General features: G+C 38.9%; 1 protein-coding gene across 4 annotated transcripts in view; it reads right to left on the bottom strand.

Moving 5' to 3' along the window:
• Positions 1 to 24,758, bottom strand: part of CLASP1 (cytoplasmic linker associated protein 1) — a 173,015-nt gene that overhangs the window by 21,459 nt on the left and 126,798 nt on the right. For 3 of the 4 annotated variants that reach the window (XM_061370093.1, XM_061370094.1, XM_061370095.1), the window contains 6 exons: positions 23,959 to 24,022; positions 22,632 to 22,795; positions 21,582 to 21,660; positions 20,498 to 20,641; positions 8,319 to 8,462; positions 6,967 to 7,073 (listed from right to left, as the gene is read on the bottom strand). In XM_061370093.1, the coding sequence (XP_061226077.1) occupies positions 6,967 to 7,073; positions 8,319 to 8,462; positions 20,498 to 20,641; positions 21,582 to 21,660; positions 22,632 to 22,795; positions 23,959 to 24,022 (702 nt within the window). Of the gene's footprint in view, positions 1 to 1,839; positions 1,957 to 6,966; positions 7,074 to 8,318; positions 8,463 to 12,301; positions 12,398 to 20,497; positions 20,642 to 21,581; positions 21,661 to 22,631; positions 22,796 to 23,958; positions 24,023 to 24,758 lie in introns of all 4 variants that reach the window. The other variant, XM_061370092.1, reaches the window with a different exon arrangement.

Genomic DNA, 24,758 nt, shown 5'->3' with positions numbered 1-24,758 from the left:
GAAATCCATGGGAAAAAAAAAACAAACCAACAAGAAATAATCATAGATATAATGACACTAAATCTGCTACGATCATCGATTCTTTCATCAGGGATGAATTTTGCCCTAAACTGCTACCAAAGAACAGATCAAAGTACAGACTCTGCAAAGCTACAGGACTAAGGCAATTTCTCAACAAAGAGCCACTGATCTGATGCATTTTTCAAAGCACAAAACCACATTTTAATAAAAATCTAAAGAATCCAGTGATTTCATATGTCAAGAGAGCCTGTGTAGGAGATCACATTATGGCTGTGTCCTAGATGAACAAAATCTCTACATGTGAACACACATGTCTATTGACAGTATGTGCGCTGGAATAGTTCACAGACAACACGGGGGGGGGAAGGGGGGAATAAAAATGGAACTACACCCACCTTTCAGAAAGGAAAAGAAAAAAGGGGGCACAGAAACAAAACAAATTATGACCCATGCAGAAACTAGAGGAAAGTCACAGGATGAATAAGAAGTAGAGATGAGCAATGTTTAGGGATGTCACAACATTATTTTCCATCTCCTGCTGCACTAAAGCAATGCAGCTCTCTACAACTTTATCAAGATATTATTTGTCAATTTTCCAGTCTGACATAACATACATTTTACTTCCATAAACTATTATTCAGTTTCCAATTCAAACTATGTGTAAGTAAGCAACAGTTTAGTATCCTCAAGCAGTACACAGTAATTCACCTCCTTGCACTTCCAGGCTCTGGGCTGAAATGTCAAATTACTCTAAACCTTGGTGTCAAATAACGAAAAGAGGAAAAAAATTCTCAACTACTTTAACTCCAAAAATAAGCATGGATCTCTTCCACAGGTATTTTCACGTCCTAGAAGAATCAGAACATTGATTAAAGGTTTTAATTCTGCAGGTATTTACAGAGGTATGGACTATGGGATTCTATCTTCTCTCTCAGACGTCACAGATTCCCAGATTTTGAGCCCTCAAAGAACAATTTGTTTGCTTTTCTTTCAACAGTTTTTCATTAGGAACTTCTTGCTTCAAGGAAAGACTATGTAGTACTTCCTCAGGTAATAGGCTTTCTGTAGATGTAATTTCTCCTGACAAATAAACCTGTTGTCAGTGTATAAACTTAAAAAAATTCAAGGAATTTAACATAAAGGTCTGAGAAATTATATTTGTATCTAGAAGGTGGTTTGTTTTTTTTTTTTTATTAAAATCAGCATACAGGTTTAGTCCACTATACCGACCAAAGATCTGTATGTAGACTTGAAGAAAATATGATAGCACAGGAGGAAAAAGAGATGTCAAAATTAGGGACTGATAACCTAAATCTTGCAGTAAGGATAATTTTCATTGCAATCCTAAATCTTCCATCTACAGTCACACTGTGCAAGCTTCATCCTCACTGCCCTATTGAAATCACTACTGAGCTGTATTTGCCTGTTAGAAAGTACTCATGTGCTGCTTGCACAATGTACCCAAGTTTAAAGACCTTGCCCGTGCTATCATAACGCACCCAGTGCCTTCTGAAAGTGCCCAGTAACTGTGTTCTGCATTGGAAGCCAACTGTGAAACATACACCCTTTCAGCAACCTGGAAGGGAGGAAGTCTGGAAAGAAACACTTCCTCCCCCCCGCCTACATGCCACATCTTCCCTGAGCAGCTAGCAAGTGGCTGCTTATCACCTCTGCTCTCTGAAAGCTATCATTACCTCTTCTCCTTTTCCAACCAAAGGCTCTGCAAATCATTTCCCACATATGAACGAATCCCACAGCGTGAAAGGTAAATAATACTGTGACACCTCAGACAAGTTGGTTTAACAGGTAGCTTGTTACCTGGGAGAGTAAGAGCGTCTGAAAGTCTTGTGGGAAGGAGCAGTGGGGATGGAGTTAGGCTGAGAAAGGGGAGGGGGGTGCTTCGACAGCCCATCTGCACTCCAACCCCAGAACCGACTGCCGCAATCAGAGGAGAAACGAAAGAGAAAAAACAGAGAGAGGAGAGGGAGAAAAAAAAGAAACTATAATCTGAGTGGCTTAGTGCTGTCATGCTGCGTTGGAGAGAGAAAAATTAATAGAAACAAAATTAAACAAGAATACTCCACTGAACCTCATAAGTCATTGTTTTGGCCTTTGTTATTCATTTCCACTTTTATTTCTAATGTAACGATACAGTTCACACTAAAATAGGCCCTGCTTCTACTAAATGTAAATTTTATAGATGGATATAGCTTCCATAAACAACCCAATATATTCTAAGTAAGAAATCCCTGACCACACATCTGTATTCAAACTCTAAGCAGGTACTTGTGAGCAACAGGATTTCCCTGAAAGAAAGTAAAGTTGGGTACCTTGTAAAGTTTGGCTCCTGCAATCAGGCCCTACACAACCAGCACATCTTCGCAGGGCTTAAGATCTGATCCTATTTTACCAGATTCAACTGACCCCAACTATGCAGCAAGTAGAAATCAGTCTAGAGTGGAAACTTATCTTGTAAACTAGCGACTAGGTCCAGGTCTCAGCAGAAAAACCTGGAAAGACTGGATGAAACCAGCCTCTAAGTCATTTCAGATCTCTCAAAATTCCACAAGCTCCTTCTGGTTACTGTTTGATCCTGCACTTTTGGGTCAAGGCACTCCGTACCCATGCCAATTTGTCTAACCTTTGCATTTGTCCCATTCCCTTTATGCTTCACAGATTTTCAAAATCATCTTCTAAATGAGAATATAGATGCTTGTGCTGGTGGAGTATTCAGGACAGCACTTTGTTTCTATTAAGTTTAATAACACTATCTTGGAAAGTCACATTTGTATATACGAAAGTGAAAGATATTGCAAGATCGGAAGCAGCAGTCAAGTCAAGAACTGCAAACAGCAGCAAAGCCAGTTGAAAAAACTCCTCTGAAGAGTGGTGTCATGAAATTTACTTGTTAAGCAGCAATCAAAATACATAGCTATTACATGCACTATTACAGAAATACACCAGACACCCGCACTGCTGATCAGAAGTCTCACAGTTCACAGGTGAGAAACACCTACCTGCACATGGACCACCGAACAAAGCAGGCTTGTTCTCATTGTACAAGGTGGGTGGCTATTTTTAATTCTTTTTCCATGCCTTGCTCAACTTAATAATGAAATTTTATTTTTACTGGTATTTTCTATTATCAGGGGAAAAAAACAAGCACAAACTTACACAGCCAGATAAAATCATTACCCCTTATTTTGCGGCATTTCCTCTAGAGATCTTTGCAGGACTAAACTTACTTTTTGGGGTTTGTTTTTCTAATAATTTGAACTGAGCACAGGTTTCTGGGCTACTAGTAAAGGCAGAAACAGTAGAGCAAATATATTAAATTGTTGCTCCTTCAAATATTCCTACAGAATCCTAGGTGAAAATTCACAACCTGAATGTAACATTTGAGTTTACAGAAGTTCATTTGCTATTCAGAACGGTATTCTTACACTGGAGGACTTCACAACTTAGTATTTTCCTTTTTGTCATACTAAATCATTCACTAAATCTCAGGAGATTTTCTGTCTAACACAAGCCATTCATCCGAGCACTGCTCAGGAAACATTCTTCTCAGTTAGAAGTCTGGGTTTTTTTCCTATTATTTTCAGTCTTCAGAGGTGCCCTCCCTGCTTTTCATCTTCAGAAAACACCTCTTTCCTCCATAATTCCTCTTCCCCCAAAATTAAAACTGTCAAGACAAAAAAAAGCAGGTACAAATGCAAAAGTAACTCATAGATGAAGTGGGTATGTTCTAGTGATCATGAAGCAGAATTGAATGGAGCAAATGAAAGCAGGAAGGACTCTGCCCAAGGCCCTGAAAGCACGTTACCCTTCTGAAGACACTAACACCAGAGGATGCTTAAGCAGATGTTATCATATGGATAGACAAATTAGCTGTTTGCATCCATAAAGTCCAGTTCAAGCAAAACATTCAAAATCTACCCAGAGCACTCAAATACATGAACACACAAATACACACGCACACAAAAAAAATCCGTCATCTGGAATTCAGTTGTGATGGCAATACTATGGAAGAAGTAATGTAACCCAAGGGCAATGGCATACACACATACTATAGAAAGTCTGTATCAACAAAGCCATGCTGATTGAAGATACTGTCCACAAATCATTAGTTATATGGGAGACCAGCTATGCTTAGTAGCATGTTTATATTTGTACACGTGCCAAACTATCCTTTCTGCACATATCCCAGCCCCAAAGACATATATGTCTCTAGATGAGAGTACTTCAATCTGTGCATCAAGAAAAAAAGGTAAAGAAAAGTATAATCTTCAAAACTGGCATTAAGAACTGGAGATAATCTCTTAACTGGCTGCATTCAGGCTGCTGTAAAAGACACAGGCATGGACAAGGTAAGCAGGGCCTGTACATGGAGCGCCCTAGGAAACAATGGGTATACACAGTCTTGGTACAACCCACTGACAATGGGTCCCACAAAAATGTAAAGCCAAGCCTTGTTTCAGAGAAGGACTACACAGAGAAACTGGGGGAATCTTGATCCTTTTATACTGCTATCAGACTGACTTGAGTGTGCTCATTTTCCAGGTTTGTAGAGAGAAAAGTGACATTTTACACCACCAATGAACAGCAAAAGACAAGCATCTGTAATGGAAACATGACACACAAGCATCTATGCTAACAACTGCAATAGTATTGCAGTCTACTTCCTGCAGGTAGACTGCAGATAGGGTACTGCAGTGTACCCTAATTCCTGCAATCTGTTTAGCATATCTTCTGAAGCTTTTTGTTTGAAAGAAGGATAGCCACATAAACTCTTCAGAAACAGACCTAAATTCCCTTGTTCTCCAAGTCAGAACCACGCTCAAACTAGTACACAAGACACTTTCAAGAAGGATGTAGTCCAGCAGACCATCAGAAGCCACTGCCACTGATTGCAATACTTGCCACCAACTTTTCTACAAACAGTAAAAATTAGCAGGTAATGCTGCTGTTGAGGTCACTCATAAAAAAATAAGGTAGAACTTCTCCCCTGTTTATTTTAAAGGGCTTTTACAGCAGCTCCCACCTTCACCTATCATTAAAGATTATCTTCGACTCACCATCCTTGAATAACTAAATCCAGCAAGGAAGAAGGACAACTTTCTTGAAATGACACCTAAATTTTTGGATCAACATCTCCAAGAGTTCCAAAGAAAATTGAAGGCATGAATGACTGTTTCCTAAAGGAAATTCCTGGCCCAGCGCATCAATGGTAGTTTTGGTCTTGACAGCTTAATGGCAGAAGGCTCTGGAATTACATGCCTCTAACTATTCCTTGAGAACATCACATGGGAAAAACCCCTCCAGTTCCTAAACCCAAGATGCCAGAAAACAACAGCAACACAGTATTAAGTGTCGGCTGAAAACTTTATAATCAATAATTTGATACATGCATCCTGACATCAAGAGGTGAAAAGAATGCAAAGACAAATTGAAAAGCAGTGAGTGAAGTGGCAAAACACTGTCATGTCCCAGTGGAAAACCTCAAAAAGCATGGTAAAAGGTCATGAATTTATAAAATAAGTGCCACATGCAAACGTGGCCAACAAAGCCACAACGTAACCACAGGGAGATATATCTCAATTTATGATTTCCCATGACAAATCAGCAGGACAACAATGCTCAGACTAGTCAAAAAGGAAGCAACATAGTTGGAACCATTCCCCTGAAACTCTACCACTTAATTTCTTAATTAAACCTTTGTTAAAAAAGCCCTCATAATAGGCAACTTGACCTTGGCTTGCAACCACCCAGTCTAGTTTTGGATTACAGCAGATTTAGGGATCACAAAGATGTATTTAGATATCTAGAATTTTCTCAGGAAACCCCATGTGTTCCTCATATGCTGCTGGAATTAGTTTAACTCCTTATGAAAAGCTAAAAGCCTATATTTTTTCTGACACACGGGAACTCACATGTCTAAGCATCCCTCCAGACATGGTTAGCACATCACAACAGGGTTAAATTTCAGTGTAAATTACTACACTGGACTACAAACTGCAGTCCCCACCCAACATATTTCCATTTCTTCCATGATAAAGGGAGACAACCTCCCATAGAGAGGACAGGCAGACAATAGCAACAGCTTTTAAGCTTTCCCAGCATAAATCAAAGCTTCTCTAAATAATAACCTAACACTTCCTCCAATATTTCTATAGTGCCAGAGCACACTGTTTAAATTCCTGTCTCCACTGCTCTAAGTTTTTATGGGGTGAAACATGAACATTTCCCATATGCAAGTGTCCATGCGTGCAAAATAAAAGGTTTTGTAGTGGACCAATATATTCTAGCGTAGCACCTGCATCTTCAGCAAAACACCTGGTTGTAATAGACCTGCTGCCTGAAGGATCAGACCACTATTCTTTTGGTAAGCAGCCAGGAGAGTGATTTGAGAGGTACTCAGCATTAAAATACAGTCACCACCTCTGCTTGTTCTGCATCCTCACAAAGCATAAAAGGGGAACTGGAAATTCAGTACTTCTCTCAACAGCACAAGCACTGCACTACAGTCAGATGAATTACTGAGCACAAGGGCACACCTGAAATACAGAAAGCCTGAACCCCTTGACATGAAAGTTATCATATACTTCATGTTATTTACAACCCCAACAAGACCTCATTTCTAATACTGCCATTTCGTATTACCTTTACTGAAACCACAAATGCAGCTCTGGAGAAGGCCTAGGTATGAAAGAAAATTGGTACTATAAGAAAAGACATTAAGATTACACAGATGACATGAGGACTGGAACACTGAAGTCCATCACCAACCATGTATTATAATGTTCCAACCCTGTTTCTTTGGAGAAATCTACTGTAAACTTTTGGTCTTGTTTTTGCTTTCAAAGTGAGTCATATTCTGCAAATGCACACTCAGTGCTGAAATCCTTTAATATATTTTTCAGTGGTTTACTTAGCCTGCCACATTACCTTGGAGACAGCCCACCGTGGGAACAGTTGGTAGGTGAAGTTAAGGGGCTGGTTCTGCTGCTGGAGTGCCGGGAAGGGGTCCGACCAAGGGTATTGCTGGGGGAACCCTAGCACAAAGGCAGAAGACAGGGATTAGCAGCATGTTGCAATGGACAGGCAGGAGTATACAACAGCAGGTCCAAATATTGCCTTTGTGCTAGACAAACTTAGTGTAGTTTTGGTTCTGGCTCTTGACCTAAAAATCTGTACCCATTGTTCATATAGTCATTAGTATGTTCTTGAAGGTACTGCTCTGAGGATAAAGAATGCATGTGCATTTTCCTACAGTCCACAGTACATGCAATTTTAACTATGCAACACACACAGCCTGCAAATATTACCAGATAAATGGCTTATCAATCCAGCAGGCTACCCAGCTTCTCAGATACTATTTGCCAGGCTCCAAAGTATGCAAACCATTATCCTGGCAATTTAGCAATTTAATTATGCAGCTATTTTCTGCATTGTCTAAAGCATTCTGATTGTGCTTGTTAAGAGCATAAGCAAGCAATCTAACTTATCATTTTTCCACTGGCCTCCACAACCATTTGTACCACACCAAAATGAGTTGAAATTGCTCCCAATTATGACTGTTCACACAAAGTCAAAGGTACTAGAGAATCCAATTCATTTGCCTGGAAGCCTAACGTTGCAGTTCCAGCGTAGACAAAGGGTCTACTTGTCCCTATAGAAGCGCAGACAGGAGGGTTCAAATTTCAGCAAGTTTCACAAGATTTCCACATAAAAAAGGCAAAAAATGCCCTAATCCTTGCTGTTCTGGGGGGAAAAGAGGTTTAGAAAAACGCTTAAAGCCTCTAATAACATATTGCTTCAGAGAAATAAAAGTATGCAAGGGCTTCATGCAAAAAAAAAAAAAGCATAATGTAGTAAGTTTAGACTGAGCAGATCTTGTAGGTCTCCCCTCTAGGTGTAGACTGAGGAGACCTTGTAGATCCTGTGAGCTTCCAAGAAGACAATATAACAGATTTCAATAGTAGTGGTAGGCCCAGAAAAATCTACTGTATCAGGATTTCTGGTTTAAGCCAAAAGGTTGTTACTGGCAGGATTTTCAAAAGCACAGATGTTATAATTCCCACCTCCCAGTCTGTACTGCTTATGGCTATATTAAATCTAAAAACAACTGAATGTTTTGTTTTAATGGTTCCCATAAAAGCAACATCAAATAGAAGCCTCTGTTGCCATATTGTTTCAAGAAAGTTACAAATAATTCATGCTACTGAGCATCTGAAACAGCTCATCAATGAGCTGCTGTCTTTGAGGCTCTGCTGTTTGCAAGAACAAGGGCCTCTCACCACACTGGTGTTACTCGAGTTCTTGAGGTGGTTGTGCAGGAGCTTGGTAGCACCATCCTGGAATGTTTTTGGCAAGGCACCAAGTAACATGGTAAACTCAGGAGTGTTCAGTTCAAAGAGAGAAATCAGGACTATCTGTGCTGCCTGAAAAGACAAAAGAAAAGACCATCAGGTTTTATTCTTTGAAAAGATTATGCACTCTGTTGGTAGCGATCCTTATGGTAAACAATGTGTGTTTCACCCAAACAGATTACTCCCATAATAGACCGATTTTTGACATGTTCCTTGTTATGTCATAATGAAATGCTAACTGCTATAGTTAACTTTTTAGTTCTTAGATCTTACAATATACTTTTGCATTTATATCCTTAACTTCTCAGATGTGAATTGTACAGCTATTTACAGCTAGTGAGAAAATCTTACCATCGTCCTGTCCAGCATATATTTCAATTGAACAAGTCACTGAAAACATTTACAGAAAACAAACCCAGAAGTATGAAGAATGTAGGACTGCAATCTATCATTCACATGCTTTTTATTTTAAGTGTGAATGGACCTAGGTTTCTTCACACCCAATCACTATTTCTCCTAAGGATCTGATGAGTTTGTTTCATCAGACAGACAATCCGTCCTTCTGTTTTCTCACTTCTCATCGCAAGTCTTACCATTGAGGCTGTTTCAGCAATGGAAGACTCCATCAGAAGTGGAAGATCTACTGGGATGGTGAGAATCGTCATTCTCTCACAAATGGACAGGCTAAACCCCACCAGAATTCCCAAATTTAATAAGTAAAACCAGGGTACCACTGAAATAATTGAGAATGTTACCATTAAATTCACTGGACAGGGTTTGCCCTATTCGCCTGGATAGAATAGCTGCCATAACAGGGTCTCCACTACCTCTATTAGCAAACATACAGCTCTGCATATGCTGAACTAAGACAATGGAATAAAACTGGAATGGAAGCAGAATACATCAGCGTGCAGATCTGCAAGAGTAATCAATATTAAGTGTCCCTAACAAGGCTTCCCCAACAGCACATGATGCATGTGGATTGCACTAATTCTGTTTATTTTCCCCTGCCTTTGCCTTGAAAATATACAAAAATATACACATTGATTAAAAGAACGATAAAAATGAAGAAAAGATAAATGACCTCTGATGGTCTGCAGCACCACCTTCTCCAACAGGGACATAGCCATTGACACATCAACCTCCAGAATACATACCTGGATACCAAAGAGTGGCTTAAATCACAAAGTTAGAAGCAAAGCTATAAGTGCTCTTATTTTGGAACAGCTTACATACAGGCTTAGGAGAAGCAGACACTTGTGTCTGACCTCTATGAAAACTTTCTAAAACTTCCTAAAAATGAAAAACAAGAGGATAAAAATATAATTCACTGCTGTGGCAATAACTGTACAGTCACTGTTCTCATTGATTCAAAGAAGGAATTTTGTGTTTGCAAAGTTGCAATAATTAAGTGTATCTGTAGTTCCCTGGGAAGTGGAATCTTTCAGCAGATGATGAACTCAGGTACACAAAAATCCTTTCACAGTGAAGAGGAACCAAAGTACCTCATTGTTTCAGTGTGCAAGTTGCAATTCAAGCTACACTGTTCCTTCGCTATCAGCCCGAACTTGCAGTAACACAGCTTTGTATATGAAAACATTTTCCATCTATGAAAGTTTGGTAAATAACATCCTTTTCATATGGCCAACAAAGAACTGAGGCACACAACACTCAATGGGTTTCCAAGGACTGCAGCATATAACAGGTCCTTAGACTCCTCATTTCACATGGATCATGTTGCCTCCTGTCAAAACTCTCACTGACTTGAACAGAAACATGGTATGTCATTATTCACTTCACACTAAAGATGTGAGCATGAAAGAAGTGGGAAGACAGTTTTCCCCGTGGCTTTCTTAACTCATACTCTACCCTCCTCTGACCTGAAGTTTTGGACAACTCTGCCATGAAGCCTGCCTGGTATCCATATATCGTGTGTATTTCTGTCCATTTTGATCCAAGAACTTTAAAGTTTTCACCAGCATAGTATCTTCTGTAATAAAAATATTACTGCAAACAAGATCTCAGAACAACAATCAGCATGTTGAACTGAATGCAAAGTGACTGAATACGAAGTCATGCCAAAGTACATTCCTGTTCATGAATGGCATGCGTATTGTGGATGGTTAGGAAGTGGACATGCAGATCTTCTGTGTCAGAACAAAAAGATTTCATTAAGTGAGATAAAAAACAAAATAAAACAGGAAGGTTAATCAACAAGATTTCCAGGGTTGAGAGATTGCTCAGAGATTAAAATGCCTGCTAACTCAGAAGCTGCCCAAGGTACAGTGAGGTGGGAAAGAGTTTCATAGGCCTTTGTGCCATGTATCTCCCACTGATGGGTTAGAAATACGGTCATTCTTGAAGACCTTCTAAGGAAACAGAATGAAATAATGGCTTTTGCCTAAAATAAACCTACAGGTGCAGTTGGATGACTGACGTCTATTTAAAAAGAACATAATCAAGGCAAAAGCCATTACATGAAAGCTCCTACTTAAGATTTAACACACAAAGGTCTTTGGCCCTGCTACCAAAAAATCAAGAACACTGTTACTGACCTCAAAAGGTAGAAGGCACATGATACCTTGAAATCACACCTACAACATGCTCCAAGCTTCACTCTTGCAATACTTCCAGGTTTAATACAGTTAGTTTTATTTCAGCAATGAAGAGCATCAGAAGCAGCATTTCTACACCCATCTTAACACTTAGATAGGGAAACACTTGATAATCCTCTAAGTTTCATTTACCTCATACACATTTATCTAATCAAAGGACATCTTTTACAGATAATGTTTCTAAGCATTTTAAATCTGTGTATTTTTAGCTTGTGACAGACATTTTCATATTTGCAGATCACTGGCCATTTCTGAAAATCTTGGCTCTTGTTTCACTAGATTACTGGAGTAGATAGATTTAAAACAAGCAAAAAAACCCTTATTTCCGTACACAATGTACAAACATTCTCCATGCAACACTCATGCTTGATGATATACAGTTGAAGAAGGAGTAAAAGCTGAATTTTCCTTTGTCTTTGTGTCCCTGTACTATTAGTGTGGAACCCTAATCCATCTCTTTTCAGTGACATATAACGTAGACACTACAGATTATCTAATCTTAATGAAGCAGTTCTCTGCTGGCTTGAGCTAGGTAAACTCTAGTGACTTCAGAGCCTGACTATGCTAGTGAGGGGGTCTGGCTTCACGTCAGGTTGTTGAATCATTTGCAAAGGATCACTTATGTAACTTTACTGTTTTCCTTGTAACAATGCAGTGAGGGATCAGGTTCCACAAACTGGTGGCAACACCCAAAGCTTCACATTTAGGTCGATGCAATTAATGCTGTCCAACAGTACCAGTTGTTAAAGGGACACAAGTACTTTAGCAGCTTTCGGGTTTGGGCTCTACTTAGACAGTGGGCATTGGACAGTTTTATCAAAATCTGTAACCTCTGCAACTTGGCTGTATTTTTGTAAAGTCTCTTTGAAATTGTTTGGGCTCATTAAGCAAAAAGATCAAGGCTAACTGGAAGAATCCACTGATTTTAGAAAGGAAATGCGATCAGTAATCTAAGCTTAATACAAGTGCCTTATGACTGCTGCTGTTGCTGCTCCAACAGACCAAGCAGAAAAAGCAGATAGTTGCCTGAGCTATGTGAAAGCAGTTTTCAAGTTACTCTAACATTGGCAATGGACTCCACAACACTGGCAGTCCCATAAAACAAGAGGATCTCATACCCTGGTTGCTTATGAGCGACTACAAGAGAATTAACAGAAAAGCACACCGAAGCAAACATTAACTTCACAGACAGACACACTTTTTTCAGGCTCCCAGTCAAGGTCTCTTTACACTAGACAATTGAGTTGAGACTGCAAACACGATTAGTGTGATTAGTGCACACGGTTTTTAGTCTACCTGTTTGCATTTCTCTTCCAAGTTTCCTTCACCGGGCCCTGAGGAAGCTGTAGTTGTCCTAGCTGGCAAATCCTCACCCACCCAACTATGCATGGTCTGGGTTTGACAAACAGCAAAGTTGGTATTTAGAGAAAGCACAGATTTCAACTAAATCATCTAAACAGTACACATGCTGTATTTTTGGAGAAGAGTTTTAAATCAGTTCCTTGCTTAATTTCAAGTGACAAAAAGCATCAATACTTGACTTAACCAAAAGAGGATTCCTTTCAGCAGAGGGCAGCACTGGCTCAAAATTAAATTCAACCACAACTCTTAGGCTTCTAGGTCATCCCTTGGTTCTCATACCAAAGCTTTGCTTTGGCAATCTCCTGATAGCCTCCATAACCACTTGAAAACCTCTGCTAAAGTGCAGAGCCTAGGCAGTGCTGGACTGAGATAGCACTTGCATCTGGCCAGCCAGGAGTAGAGTAGGGGAATAGGTGCTTGCATCTACCTGCGCCTATCCTTGCACACATCTAAGTTCAGAAGAATAAGCAGTTAAGAATTTGCAAGCTCCTGACTCCAGTTTGGGCATCAGTCTGATAGACCAATACTGTCAACAAACACCTTTTATCACGTGATCAGTCTGGGGAAGATCCACGTTAGCATCTACTCACTTTTCATAGAATCCTAGAACAGTTTGGGTTGGAACGGACCTTGAAGATCATCTAGTTTCAAGGCCCCTGACATGGGCAGGGACACCTTCCATTAGACCAGGTTGCTCAAAGCCCCAATTCAACCTGGCCTTGAACCAGTGATGGGGCAGCCACAGCTTCTCTGGGCAGCCCGTGCCAGTGTCTCACCACCTTCATGGTAAAGAACTTCTTCCTAATAACTAATCTAAATCCACTCGTCTTCCAGTTTAAAACCATTCCCCTTTGTCCTATCCCTACATGACCTTGTAAAATGTACTTCTACAGCTTTCTTATAGGCCCACTTTACGTACTGGGAGGCTGCCATAATCTTATTCAGTATGCATCATTGATTCCTCTGTCCAGTCTAAGGCAAAGACGTGTAACAACTTAAGGCACACTGGAACAGAGAAGCTCGCTCTCTCATGTCGCCTAGAATTATACTAAACTGCAAATCACATATAGATCCACTGAGATCAAGAGGCAGCACTGACACATTAGGCAGCTTGTATTAGCACACACTGGCACAGGGCAATGCTTTAATCCTCCAATGAGCGTAGCTGATGTTAAGCGAGTTAATTCACAGCTACTGAGAGTGTCCACAGGCTCTAAACAAGTGTTATTTAAGTGTACCTTCCAGCAGACAATTAAATGTTAGCTGGCTAACATAACTAAGACAACAAACTATCTACCAAACCAAACCTCCTGCTTGTTCCCTTTTCAGGTCTAGAATCAGATGAGTATGGACATCCAAATACTGATACAGTAATATGAAGCATAATGGCTTCATCAGTTCATATGTAATCCAAGCATGTTAGCTTGAGCAGTTTTTAAACACACAGTTTTCCCCAAAGACTTCTATCAGAATATGCTGTTTTCATCCACATCCTGAAAAGGAAGAATTTGTTTAACAAATTTAAATGCAGAATTCATATACAGATTAAATCCACATTGCTATTGTGTTTTATACAGCACACAATACATCATGAGAGGTTTTACAAGTCATGAGTGGTTGCATTACATGGGTCAAAGGCATCTCAAACAAGTGCCAGCAAAAATATTCAGCACTGATTCACCACATATCAGATAGCTGTTCTATAATGGATTATGATTCCTTATGCACGCTGCTATTTTGTGACGTGGGCACAAAAATCACTGCAAAAACGTTCTGGAGAGCAAGCTGATGAAGACTAAGTAACTTTGCTCCTTTACAAAACAGCATTTGTTGCAAAAACCAGATTTAAGTACTAGAAAAATGGTTATATTTCATTAACAACTGAGAAACTTTTATTATAACCCTAGCATAATATAAGTCTGAATTCTAAGGGTGAGGATCCAACATATAAGCTAAGAAGGAAGAAAAGGTACTGAAGATTGTTTGTAATGGAAAAATGCACTTTAATCTGGAGTTTCAAAATGTTAGAGTAAGTACGGCAGACTTATCCATCATAGTCCAGAGAAAACACCCTAGTCTATTTACTGGATGGTTCCACAATGCATTATATAAATATTACCTCTAATCTTGATAGATACATCACCTCTGTAGGGGTGTGTGCATATAGATGGCACGTACACACAAACATATTACACACAGTCACATAATACGAGTATATGCATTCTGTGGAGCAATTTCTTAGACTGTATTACACTAGCTTTTACCATTTCAAGTAAACCGAGAAAATGTGCTTACATTACAAACTGCTTTCAATGCAAAGGATACTACAAGGCTGTGTAAAGCAAAGATTCATTTTAAGGAAATCTAGCCCAGCACCATGATGATTTTCTGCACGCTAACATTGGGTAAAAGCCATTTCCTCACACTGCGTACACTAAAAACATTCGGGCTCTCATAGCTCTGTAGCATCAAATTCAAAACAAACAAAATGATGGCTACTATTTTGGAAACACAGCTAGGACACAGAGATCCTTTCTGTTCTAATAGAATTACATCAAGTGAACAGTGAAGTCCACCAGATGCCATTTTTGATCTGTTACATTATTTTTCCTAAAACTATGTTTAAATATGTTTAAAGGAGTTCCTCTGTGCATTTAGTCTGTGTTTGACTTATTTAGGAATATTCTTTGGCTAAATGCCTGACCTCATACAAGGTCATACAAGACACAGTGTTATTTAAGATTCCATAACCCTGAAATTGAAATCCTAAGGTCTGGTTCTCTGGTAGTTTAGCTTTTCATGGAGTCCATGAGACACAAATCTGCTGTAGGAATATTGCAAGAGTGCTAGAGAAACCTCTGAACCAGAAAGGCGAAGGCCTGCAGCTGGGAGGGATTAAAACAATTTGCCATTCAAAAGCATTTCTGCAAACATCCTCTTTGCCACTGCTACTGTAACAGGCTGTGACCAACAGTGTTTATTGTCCAACACCAGTGAAGATGAACAATGCCATTCAGCTTACTAAGAGTCTTTGGGAGTGCTTTTACAGCAAAGCGTCTGTCCCAGAGTTGGTCAAATCAGCCTGATGCTAGACAGGAAATTAAAACTCCAGGAGAGATTTGAGAGGTCTCATGGCATCACACTGCAAAGGAGCCCAATTTCATTTCCTCTGAAGTGTTTGCTTTCCTGTCTATCACTGCTCCTTCCTACAGACATCACAGCAGTATTTTACCCAAATTTGCTCTGGGCTTTATTGATGGATCCAATTTCCTTATAAAAGTGACATCAATATTTCTCAATAAATGTCATCTAGGAGTACTAGTTAAAGTAGCAAATACATCCTAGTTGGCTGTTTGAGCACATGAAGAATTGTTGATCTGCAGCTTTCTCATCTCTTTCTTCCTCATCTTCTGGTGTAATTCAGAACCAGCTTCTCAATCAGTTTTAGGAAAATATCTGATCCCAAACTTTTTTGATTTGGATACCACTAGACTTTGCCTGCAAACCAGTGGTGGCAATCCAGAAAGGGCCATAGCCCTAGGAATTCTGAGGGGAACTTCATACAAATGACAGCAACATAAGCACTCTCCTGGGCTTTTTGATTCACTGCAATGGTTCTAGCTCCTATCAAGTCCCATCCACTGTCTGTACTCGAGGACAGCTTGACCACATTCAGTAATGAGTAGGACAGTTGAAAGAAAAAGTTTTCCCAGTTACACAAGTGTAAGGCAGAACATAACGTACACGTGACACAAGGCTGCCCATAATGTGGCCTGTAAGAGAATACCGTAAGAATATTTCATTGACAGAGAAGACAGTGAGGATATCTGGCACAAAGGAAATATTTCTTCTTCCCTGAGATTAGCAGTCCAGATGACAATCAGGCAATACAGATCTTGTTATTTACCATTAAGATCAGGGCTTGGCTGATTAACAGGATAACAGGCAATGTCACTGGCCCTTCAGCTCAGGAGGCCTTGTTCCTCTTCAGCTTGTACAAGCTGCTCCTAAATATTAAGATCCTGTGTGCCCTCACAGATGATTCCACCCCCTCAAATGCTGAGTACTCATGTTTAATAAAAGTTTCCATTCACCTGAGCCTTGGACAGGAGGATTTGACCAGAGCCGAATCAGAAGCCTCATTCTAATTTCCATTCTCAAGCTGATGGCTCTTTTCCAAGATCAAAGTATTTTCCCACACAGAGCTCATGTCTGTCATCCAAATTCAATAAGCACTTTACCTACGTAAGGATTGCACAATAATTTTGTTGGCAATATTAGTGATAGCATGGTGAAGTTACTGACCTATTGTCCTCAGACCAGTCATCACAGTATTTGCATTGCCACTGAATTACTTTTCAGTAATTAACTGGCTTTTGTAAAATGACTTCATCAAATCAATCATTTTCCAGGGAAAAATTAGACTGAATACCCTGTTACAGAGAGAAATAAACCAAGGCAGAGGAAACCTTAGTACACTGCACAAGGTTAGATGCTACTGCACTCAAAATTAGAATTCAGTTATCTGAAATCCTGATTTGTGCCCTCCCCATTGATATGTTCTTCTTGGGCAAAAAAAAAGCATCAAGCCATCCATATGTGTGGAAATTACTACCAGGTGCTTTCCTTGAACTGGCACCATGTCCCACCCAGGTCACCATGCAGTGCTGTGCCTACCCAACGGCTTTTGTTCAGTATGTAGGACAAATGTCTTTCACCTCTCTTCTAGCACTGCTTGCAGGAAGTAAATCTTCATTTGCATAGAGGGTAAACACCCAATAAGTATTAACAATCTTTAAAACAAGACAAATATTTACCCACAACACCCTGCAGATCACCTTATTTTAAACATAAAACTTGACAATCATTTGGACCGTACATAGTTCACAGCTACTATGAGAAGCTTAAATGGTTTCTGCCCTGAGAGGGAATCACATTTTGCCAGTGACACTGTAGTATCAACCATGTGTTCCTCAAAGTACGTCATGTTTTTGTGATAAGAGAGCTTATGTTTAGCTACAGATGTCATTCTATAGAAGAACATGAACTGTTTTATGCACAACAGCATTTCCTTTGACTAAGTTTCTTTCTGACTTTGGTAGCTATAAACCACTATCAAGTTAGATGTCATGTTAAGAGTGCTTAAGTACTCATCAAAAGTATATGCAAGTTTTATTAATAAACCTGTATCATTCAGCTTGAAAAAAGTTCTGGGACTAAATGCCACTTTTTGTTTTATTCCTCTCCAGTTTCTTAACACTATGGGTGTGGGCCCTTCATGACCATCACACATAGTGAATAGTAGTAATGAACAGATGATCACTAATAAAAATATAATTTTGCTATTGACTGAAAATATAATCCATTTCTTAAACAGATCCTTTGATTGCTACCACAGGAGCAGACTGACTAATTGCTATGCAGCAGCCACATGCTTTCCCCACTGACAGAGATCATTTACATACTTCTCCATCCGCATGAGAAAGCTTGATTTACCTGCATCTCCTCAAAGGTAAAATACAGACAGAACAGCATGACCATCACACAGAGAGATGCTACTTACATTAAATGAGTTACTGAATACTACATTAAAGGTAGCATTCAGTAACTCAAATCTGGGTGAGAACCACATTACCTGGAGGACTACATTTCTTGAGGGAAGGATTCCCTGCCTTGCAAGTAGTTGAGTACCAGCATCACTGTTGCACCATGCCATCTGGAGAAGTATATATGGGCCAGACTACACCTGCAATGATTCCTCAGTACCAAAAATAAAATGTGCTCTTGTCACCTTTCAGGAGATGAGTTGACTGTACTGGTAGTCTTAGATCCAGATTCTCCTCAAAAATTACCTTATTTTACACTTTTTGCCTGTTGTAGTATTTTCATCATGTGAAGACCAAACTGATTCTTCTCCCTCTCCCCTGTAACCCCAACTGCCATCTCCATTTCTAGGTTGTGACAACATTTACAATGCATGGTCTGCTTTGCTCTTAGAAAAATCACAGATCTTGAACGCTGCCATATACCTTCCATGAGGGCAGAATCTTTTGATGCTCAAATGAAACACCTTACTATTAAAAAAAGTACTTTATTCCAAGTTACATACTGTCTCCAAAAAAGGAGGCCAATCTTTCAATTGCATTCTTCAGAAGATTTCACCTGCCTCAGTTGGCCCTTGATAATCCAGTTTGCTACTACATAAAGAATTTATTAGTCTGTTAACTAAAGTCCTGACAGAGATAATGGCCAATGATTGCTTATAAATCCTTTTTTTGCAGTATTTCTTCTAAAGCCTGGGGTTTGTACTATGCTCTTAATAAAATCATAGTACAGCAATGGAGTGATAAAATAAGGATAACCTGGGCATTCACTCTCAGTAGCTTAAGTTGGCTTAACTGTAATAATTTTTTTGAAAGCTACAGGCATCAGAGGCAAATCCAAGCCACGTGCAGGTTCAATAAGTAGAATTTAGATTCAGTAATCTCTTGTCAGCCCAAGGCACTTGCTTGCGTACTGCTCAGCTCAGGTAAAGTTTGGTGAAAGTTTTGCCAGAGTTCTGAAAGTCTTTGAAAGAGACAGAAGGATGGACACCCTGCTGTAAACACGCGCTCCCAACATCCCACAGTGAACAGCCTGTTTTTTCAGCTCTGCAGATACTCTGCACTAAATTTTGTATGCAGCAATGATGACCCCTAATGGTGGAAGATTTCTTCACTCAGCAATAGGCAGAGATTTTGCTTTTCAATGTGTAATTCTACTTAAATTAATTACAACTCCCTCCCGCAGACCATGAGCACAGTAAACTGCTAGAGGTTTACTTGAGCTGTAATAGAGAAGCGTCTTCTTTGATTGTTTAATTCTTTCTGGCTTTATTCATGGAGGCATCAAAATGGAAAGGCATATTCCAGATTTAAGTCCAAGATTTAAAGTAACCTTTCTTTTTCTGAGGCTGACTATCTTGCAGAAGCAAATTTCAGTCACACTGGTGTGAATAATCCCTGCAGAAAATCTTCATAGAAGAGCATGAGACATTTTTCTCTAGAATCAATCAGCTGTACGTGAGAAAGCAGCATGAACCCAAAAAGCTTCTTTGAAGCTTTGTGTCAGTTACCAGATAATGCTGCAGTTCCAGCACCTTTGATCCCTAATGATCTTGTCATTGGAAATCAAATAATCACTAAAAATAGATTTATTATGTCCCAAGTCATAAAATAATCTGTTGTTCTACCATTAATTCAACATTTTAAGTGCATGTAGAGTGAAAAAAATGTAGACAATTTTTACATTCTGAAATGCTTAAATGTTTGTTTAGGTTATTTTGGGTGGGGGTTTTGCGTTTTTTGGTTGGGGTTTTTTTGGTGGGTTTTTTTTTTTTTGTGGTGGTGGTTGGTTTTTTTTTAATCCAAGTACATCTCAAAGCCTTTTTAACTATTACCAGAATCTATTTCTACATCTGGACTGAGAAGAGAAGGTGGTTTTAAATTTGTTACAGATGCCAGGTACATAAAACTAAGTCTCAGTTTTCTCTTGGGAAAGATGAGTATCACCATCTGGCCCATTTTAGCTTGTCTGACACTTGCATCTACAGCAAGATAAAAAACAACATAACTGTATAACCCAGGCCTGACCTAAATGTGTCAATTTTTTCCAGGTTGAGATAAACACACAGCTCTTAAAAGAAAAGAGTTGAGAGTCCCTGGCAGCTTACTGATTTGTTTACTTTCTTTCAACACTATACTAACACAGAAGTTGTGCTAGATTTCATTCACTCTACAAAGCACAGAGCCTTCACCTAAATAAACAAAAACCTAGAGATATTTCCAGACTGCTCAAGAAAAGTACATTTTCAAACTGTTACCTCTTTTTGCACAGTATTAGTAAAGTCACACAACTAAGTATGCACTAGAAAAAGATATACGAAGTCATGCTTCAGAAATGTGTTTTAATGAATTTGTTTTGGACAGTAAGGTATGTAAAATCAATTTCTTAAAAACAGAATCTAGTAACTGAATTTCTCATTGCTTTTATAACCATTTTTTATTGTGTTTTTTATTTTCCTTTTCTTTTTCTTACTTTTTTTTTTTAAACAACAATAATTACTGCGAATACTTCATCACTTTGGCTTACCTTTCTCACGTCTGAGCTCTTTGGTTCTGTTGTCCAAGTTATAATTCTAGATACAGCAAGTCTTGTCTCACTAGAGTTCACAAAGTCTGTTGGATCCATCTGTCTTGCCAAGGACTCAATATACTTCAGGATAGCAACTTTCACCTGAGAAGTGAAAAGGGACTTGTTAGGCTCAGAAGCTGGCAGAGATGGATTTATCCCACAATAAACAGATACTACTACAGATTGACAAGATTTATGTCATGAGGAAAAATCAAAATATCCCTGTGACATGTCTTTGTGTCGTGTGCTTCAAAAATGAAAAGCAATTTTCTACACAGGATAAATTCTGTGTAGTAAGAGCCTGGGATGGTATACAAGAACTGGCTTGAAATACGTATGTCTACTTGTGTGTTTGTGTAAACAAATCAGTACTCTACCAAGCTGATTTCACCAGTGATTACTGTTCCAGATGCCAAACTGTAGCTTCTGGTCTTAACCAAATACCCGACAGAGTTGCAAAAGATCCAAAATTTCAAAGATTAAAGAACAGGAGTCATTTGGTATCCTGTACATTCCTGTCTTTGGAAGATAAATGTGTGTGATTTCTAGAGTTTATAGTCTTCCTATAGTCTTGACACAGTAACTTCCTGAAAAAACAGTCTACAAAACAATATCCCTTTGGGAGGATTCAGTAGCAGAAAGCCCTGATGTTTTTCTCCAAACCCTGAAAGCGTTATGTCTGATCTGTGCATCAAGCACTTGTTAAGGTGTGCCTAGGGTCCAGCCATTCAGACAATCTGGTCCTTCTGTCCTGCACAGCCAGGTTTTATTCCCATCAGGACCAGGGTGAAGAGGAATTTTCTGTATCCAAACCTAAATACGTCCCAGTGTGCTGAAACCCCAGCTCTCATAGGGTCCTATTTTAAAGATATTTAGATTTATTAAAATGGAGAAGGAGTTAAGTACCAATATAACTTCTGTATCACGGAGGTACTTACAATTAGTCATCTTAACATGAGTTCTATGCTTTATGATATGCCTGACGTGGCAAGCTTAGACAGCCTTCTTGATGTTTTACTGAAAAGGCTTTTTTGATACTGACCTTCAGGTTTGGTGTTTGGGTCTGATCTACAATAAACCTCATCAAAATGTTAAATTGTTGATCGAATGGAAAAGAATCCCTGTCAAAGAAAAAAAAAAGGCAAAAATGTAATGCAACATAAATTTTCAGGACTAAATTAACTCTATATGTTAAAGCTTACACAAGAGATCTCAATACCCTTAATAATTTTCTCTTTAACTTTCTATCAACCAGAGAAACTCCAAGTCTAAGGATTAGCTGACTACTGACTGAATACTGGAGAAGACTGCTAAATAAATACCTTCATACACTGTTACTTTATCTACCCTCTGTACACTTACCCAGCTTTTGGCACATCTGTCCATTCCATCTTCATGTCAGGCTGTGCTTTGTTCCCTAATCTCTAGTAGCAGTCTGGTGCTTATCCTGTCCTCAGAATTCACACCTAATTTTGATTTCTCTCCTCTGTTTCCCTACTCTATCATATTTTCCCCTGGATTACTATTTTTTTATTTTTTTTAAATTATCCTGTTTCCAGGATTAGCTGAACTTTATTGTAACAGTGTCGTGTGCTGGACATCCTTAGAAAGGACACTGACTACAGACTGGTGTGCACATTGCAGTAGCATTCAAGGTGTTATCCTGACATTACCCTTATTTGCTGTTTGAACAGTATGAAAGATGCTCTGAACTTTCTGGTAAATATGAATACTGCAAATATTCTCCCCCATCAATCAAAACCAAAATTGGTATCTAAGCACATGCACATAAAAAAAACAAACAACAAAACAAACAAACAAAAAAAACCAACAACAAAACCAAACCACAAATTAACAAAATCAATGACACATTTTAAATGTTATGCTTTACAGTTACCTATTTAGAAAAGAGACAGGCCTTTTTAATTCGATGCCTGAAATACTGTGACATAACTTCACTCTCCTTTATTCTGGTATTCATCAAGATTAAGCCCTCAAAACATACAGCACTACTGTGGTTCTAAAATGTTCAACAGATACCCTTCTGTAATCCTGCAAAAACCTCCATAGTATTTGCCATCTAATACTCTACCTGGTGACATCCAGAGCTTTTTGAACTTTCGCCTGCACAGACCCCAGCAAATCTGCTCCCATTTTCTTTAGCAACTGTGTCAGGAGAACAAAAAGCCAATCCTGCAAGTCATCTTTATGAATGATGATGAAATCAACCAGGGTTTCCAGAAACATGCTAAAGACCTATAAACAAAACAGGTGTCACAAAAAGGAACACAGTGCTTTAAATAAAATAATCAAGGCTTTACAGTCTGGGTTTCAGGATGATTTTGTTATAGACAGTTCCATGAATGAATGATTTTAGTGACTATATGGCTGGGGGAAAAATAATGAAAAAAAAAAAAAGAAAGTAAAAATCAGACAAGACACGTCTAAAACGTGTCGTATTAAAATACCACATAAAACAGATGAAGGAAGGGGGTAGAATACACTTACTCTCTGTTGTGAATTCCACGGCAAAGCAGGCCATGCAACAAAACAAACCACTCGTTAGCACACATAGTGATCAAGGCTAGTTGTCCAGATGCAGTTTGCAAACAGATAAAGGATGCATTCACTGGAAGTTTACATTTTCTTGAATCCCTTCTCAGAGTTACTTAAAACATTATATACCTTGTATTAGATCCAGTCTCAGTCATGAAAGTAACATGTTTATATATGCTTATATGTAAAAATCTGGGTATGTTTAACACCACAACTAATGTGTTTGTAGCAATAATTCTACAGAAGCAATGCAGGTGACAGATCACCGCAAAGGACATAACTTGAGTCCAGTGTGTAATAAACCCACGCCTTATACAGGAATTGGAACTATTTTGCAAAACTCTACACCTTCACCCTTTCCACAACACATATTGAACCTTTGAGAACCAAAACATTAAGACCTTACAAGGTAGGAATTGCCACACTCAGCAAGGCCTGTGGGACAGCTGATCGGGACTATAACTATGGCCAAAAATGAGCAGTTGGAGCAAGACCTTCCTGTGACAGGCAACTGGTGCCTGTCCATGGCATTTCCACCACCAACTGGTTATTTAAACTGGTTTATCAAGTAGTCTGAAATACAAATATTTGTACAACTTATGCTTTCTCAAACTGTATTTAACTTAACAGCAGATGTTTTTACTCAGCCACTACTGATTGCCTTCAACCAGCAAACCCCCTCAGGACAAGGCACAAAACTCCCTTTCCCCTCTCCCTGCTCCCAGTTACCTACTGACAGAAGGCCACTGGGTCTGAATGTGCCTGTGGGCCCAACATCCCCATTCCCTACCCTGCTGCAAAAACAATGTCAAATGTGCACACACGGTAACGTAAGAGAACAAGCCAAATCTTTGTGATCTTACCTTGCTGTGAGGGTCAGCAAACATGCGAGTAAATATTTCACATAGCCTTTTCAACTCGACTCGGCTGAAATAAATAGAACACAGTATTAATGCTAAAGCTTTAGTTGCAGAAAAAATGAATAAATATTAACAGTTGAAATATCTAACCTTCTTTATTTAAATGATACTTCAGTCACACTTCCAAAAACTGTATCGAGGCAAAGCCTTAAGTGGCATTCCAGCTTAACTGCTGGGATAACCAGTCTTATTAAGAAATCTAATACTTTTTTTTTTTTTATTGTAAGCCAGACACTTGTATTTTCTCCTACTTTAACTTATTCTTATGTTCTGGATTGCAGAATACAACTTGAAATGGGCGCATTTGGGAAGTATTTATTTTCTGCCTTTCTTCAAGGTCACTGACTCACTGAAACGTGGGTCTTTTGCAGCCAAGATTTCTCAAGTCTCTTGTGTCAGGGAATTCAAATTTTCAAGTAAAATCAGAACTTTCATGCTGTTCGGGTATATACTAATCATAAATATTTTGGTCTAAATTTTCAGTCGCTTCAGTAAAATCAGTCAAGAATCACACAATATTAACAATATCAGAACTGACTTCGAAGTCTGACAGCAGGCACATGGAGTAGACAAATATATAGAAATACAGAACAGATTAACAAGTGGGCAACCTAGTAAATCAGAAGATAATTAAATCAAAGCACAATCTAAGTTCCTATTAGTAAGATTATTAGGTGTCAGTAACCCTCTTTTTATGCCATGGGCAAGAAGAATGATGTATGAATCCCTTTCATAAGATACTG

The sequence above is a fragment of the Neopsephotus bourkii genome, unplaced genomic scaffold (genome assembly GCF_033783945.1).
Source record: "Neopsephotus bourkii isolate Nb327-2 ecotype Australia unplaced genomic scaffold, CSIRO-AGI_Nbou_v1 NB_1526, whole genome shotgun sequence".
Lineage (NCBI taxonomy): Eukaryota > Metazoa > Chordata > Aves > Psittaciformes > Psittacidae > Neopsephotus > Neopsephotus bourkii.
This window is presented reverse-complemented; position numbering and strand designations above follow the sequence as displayed.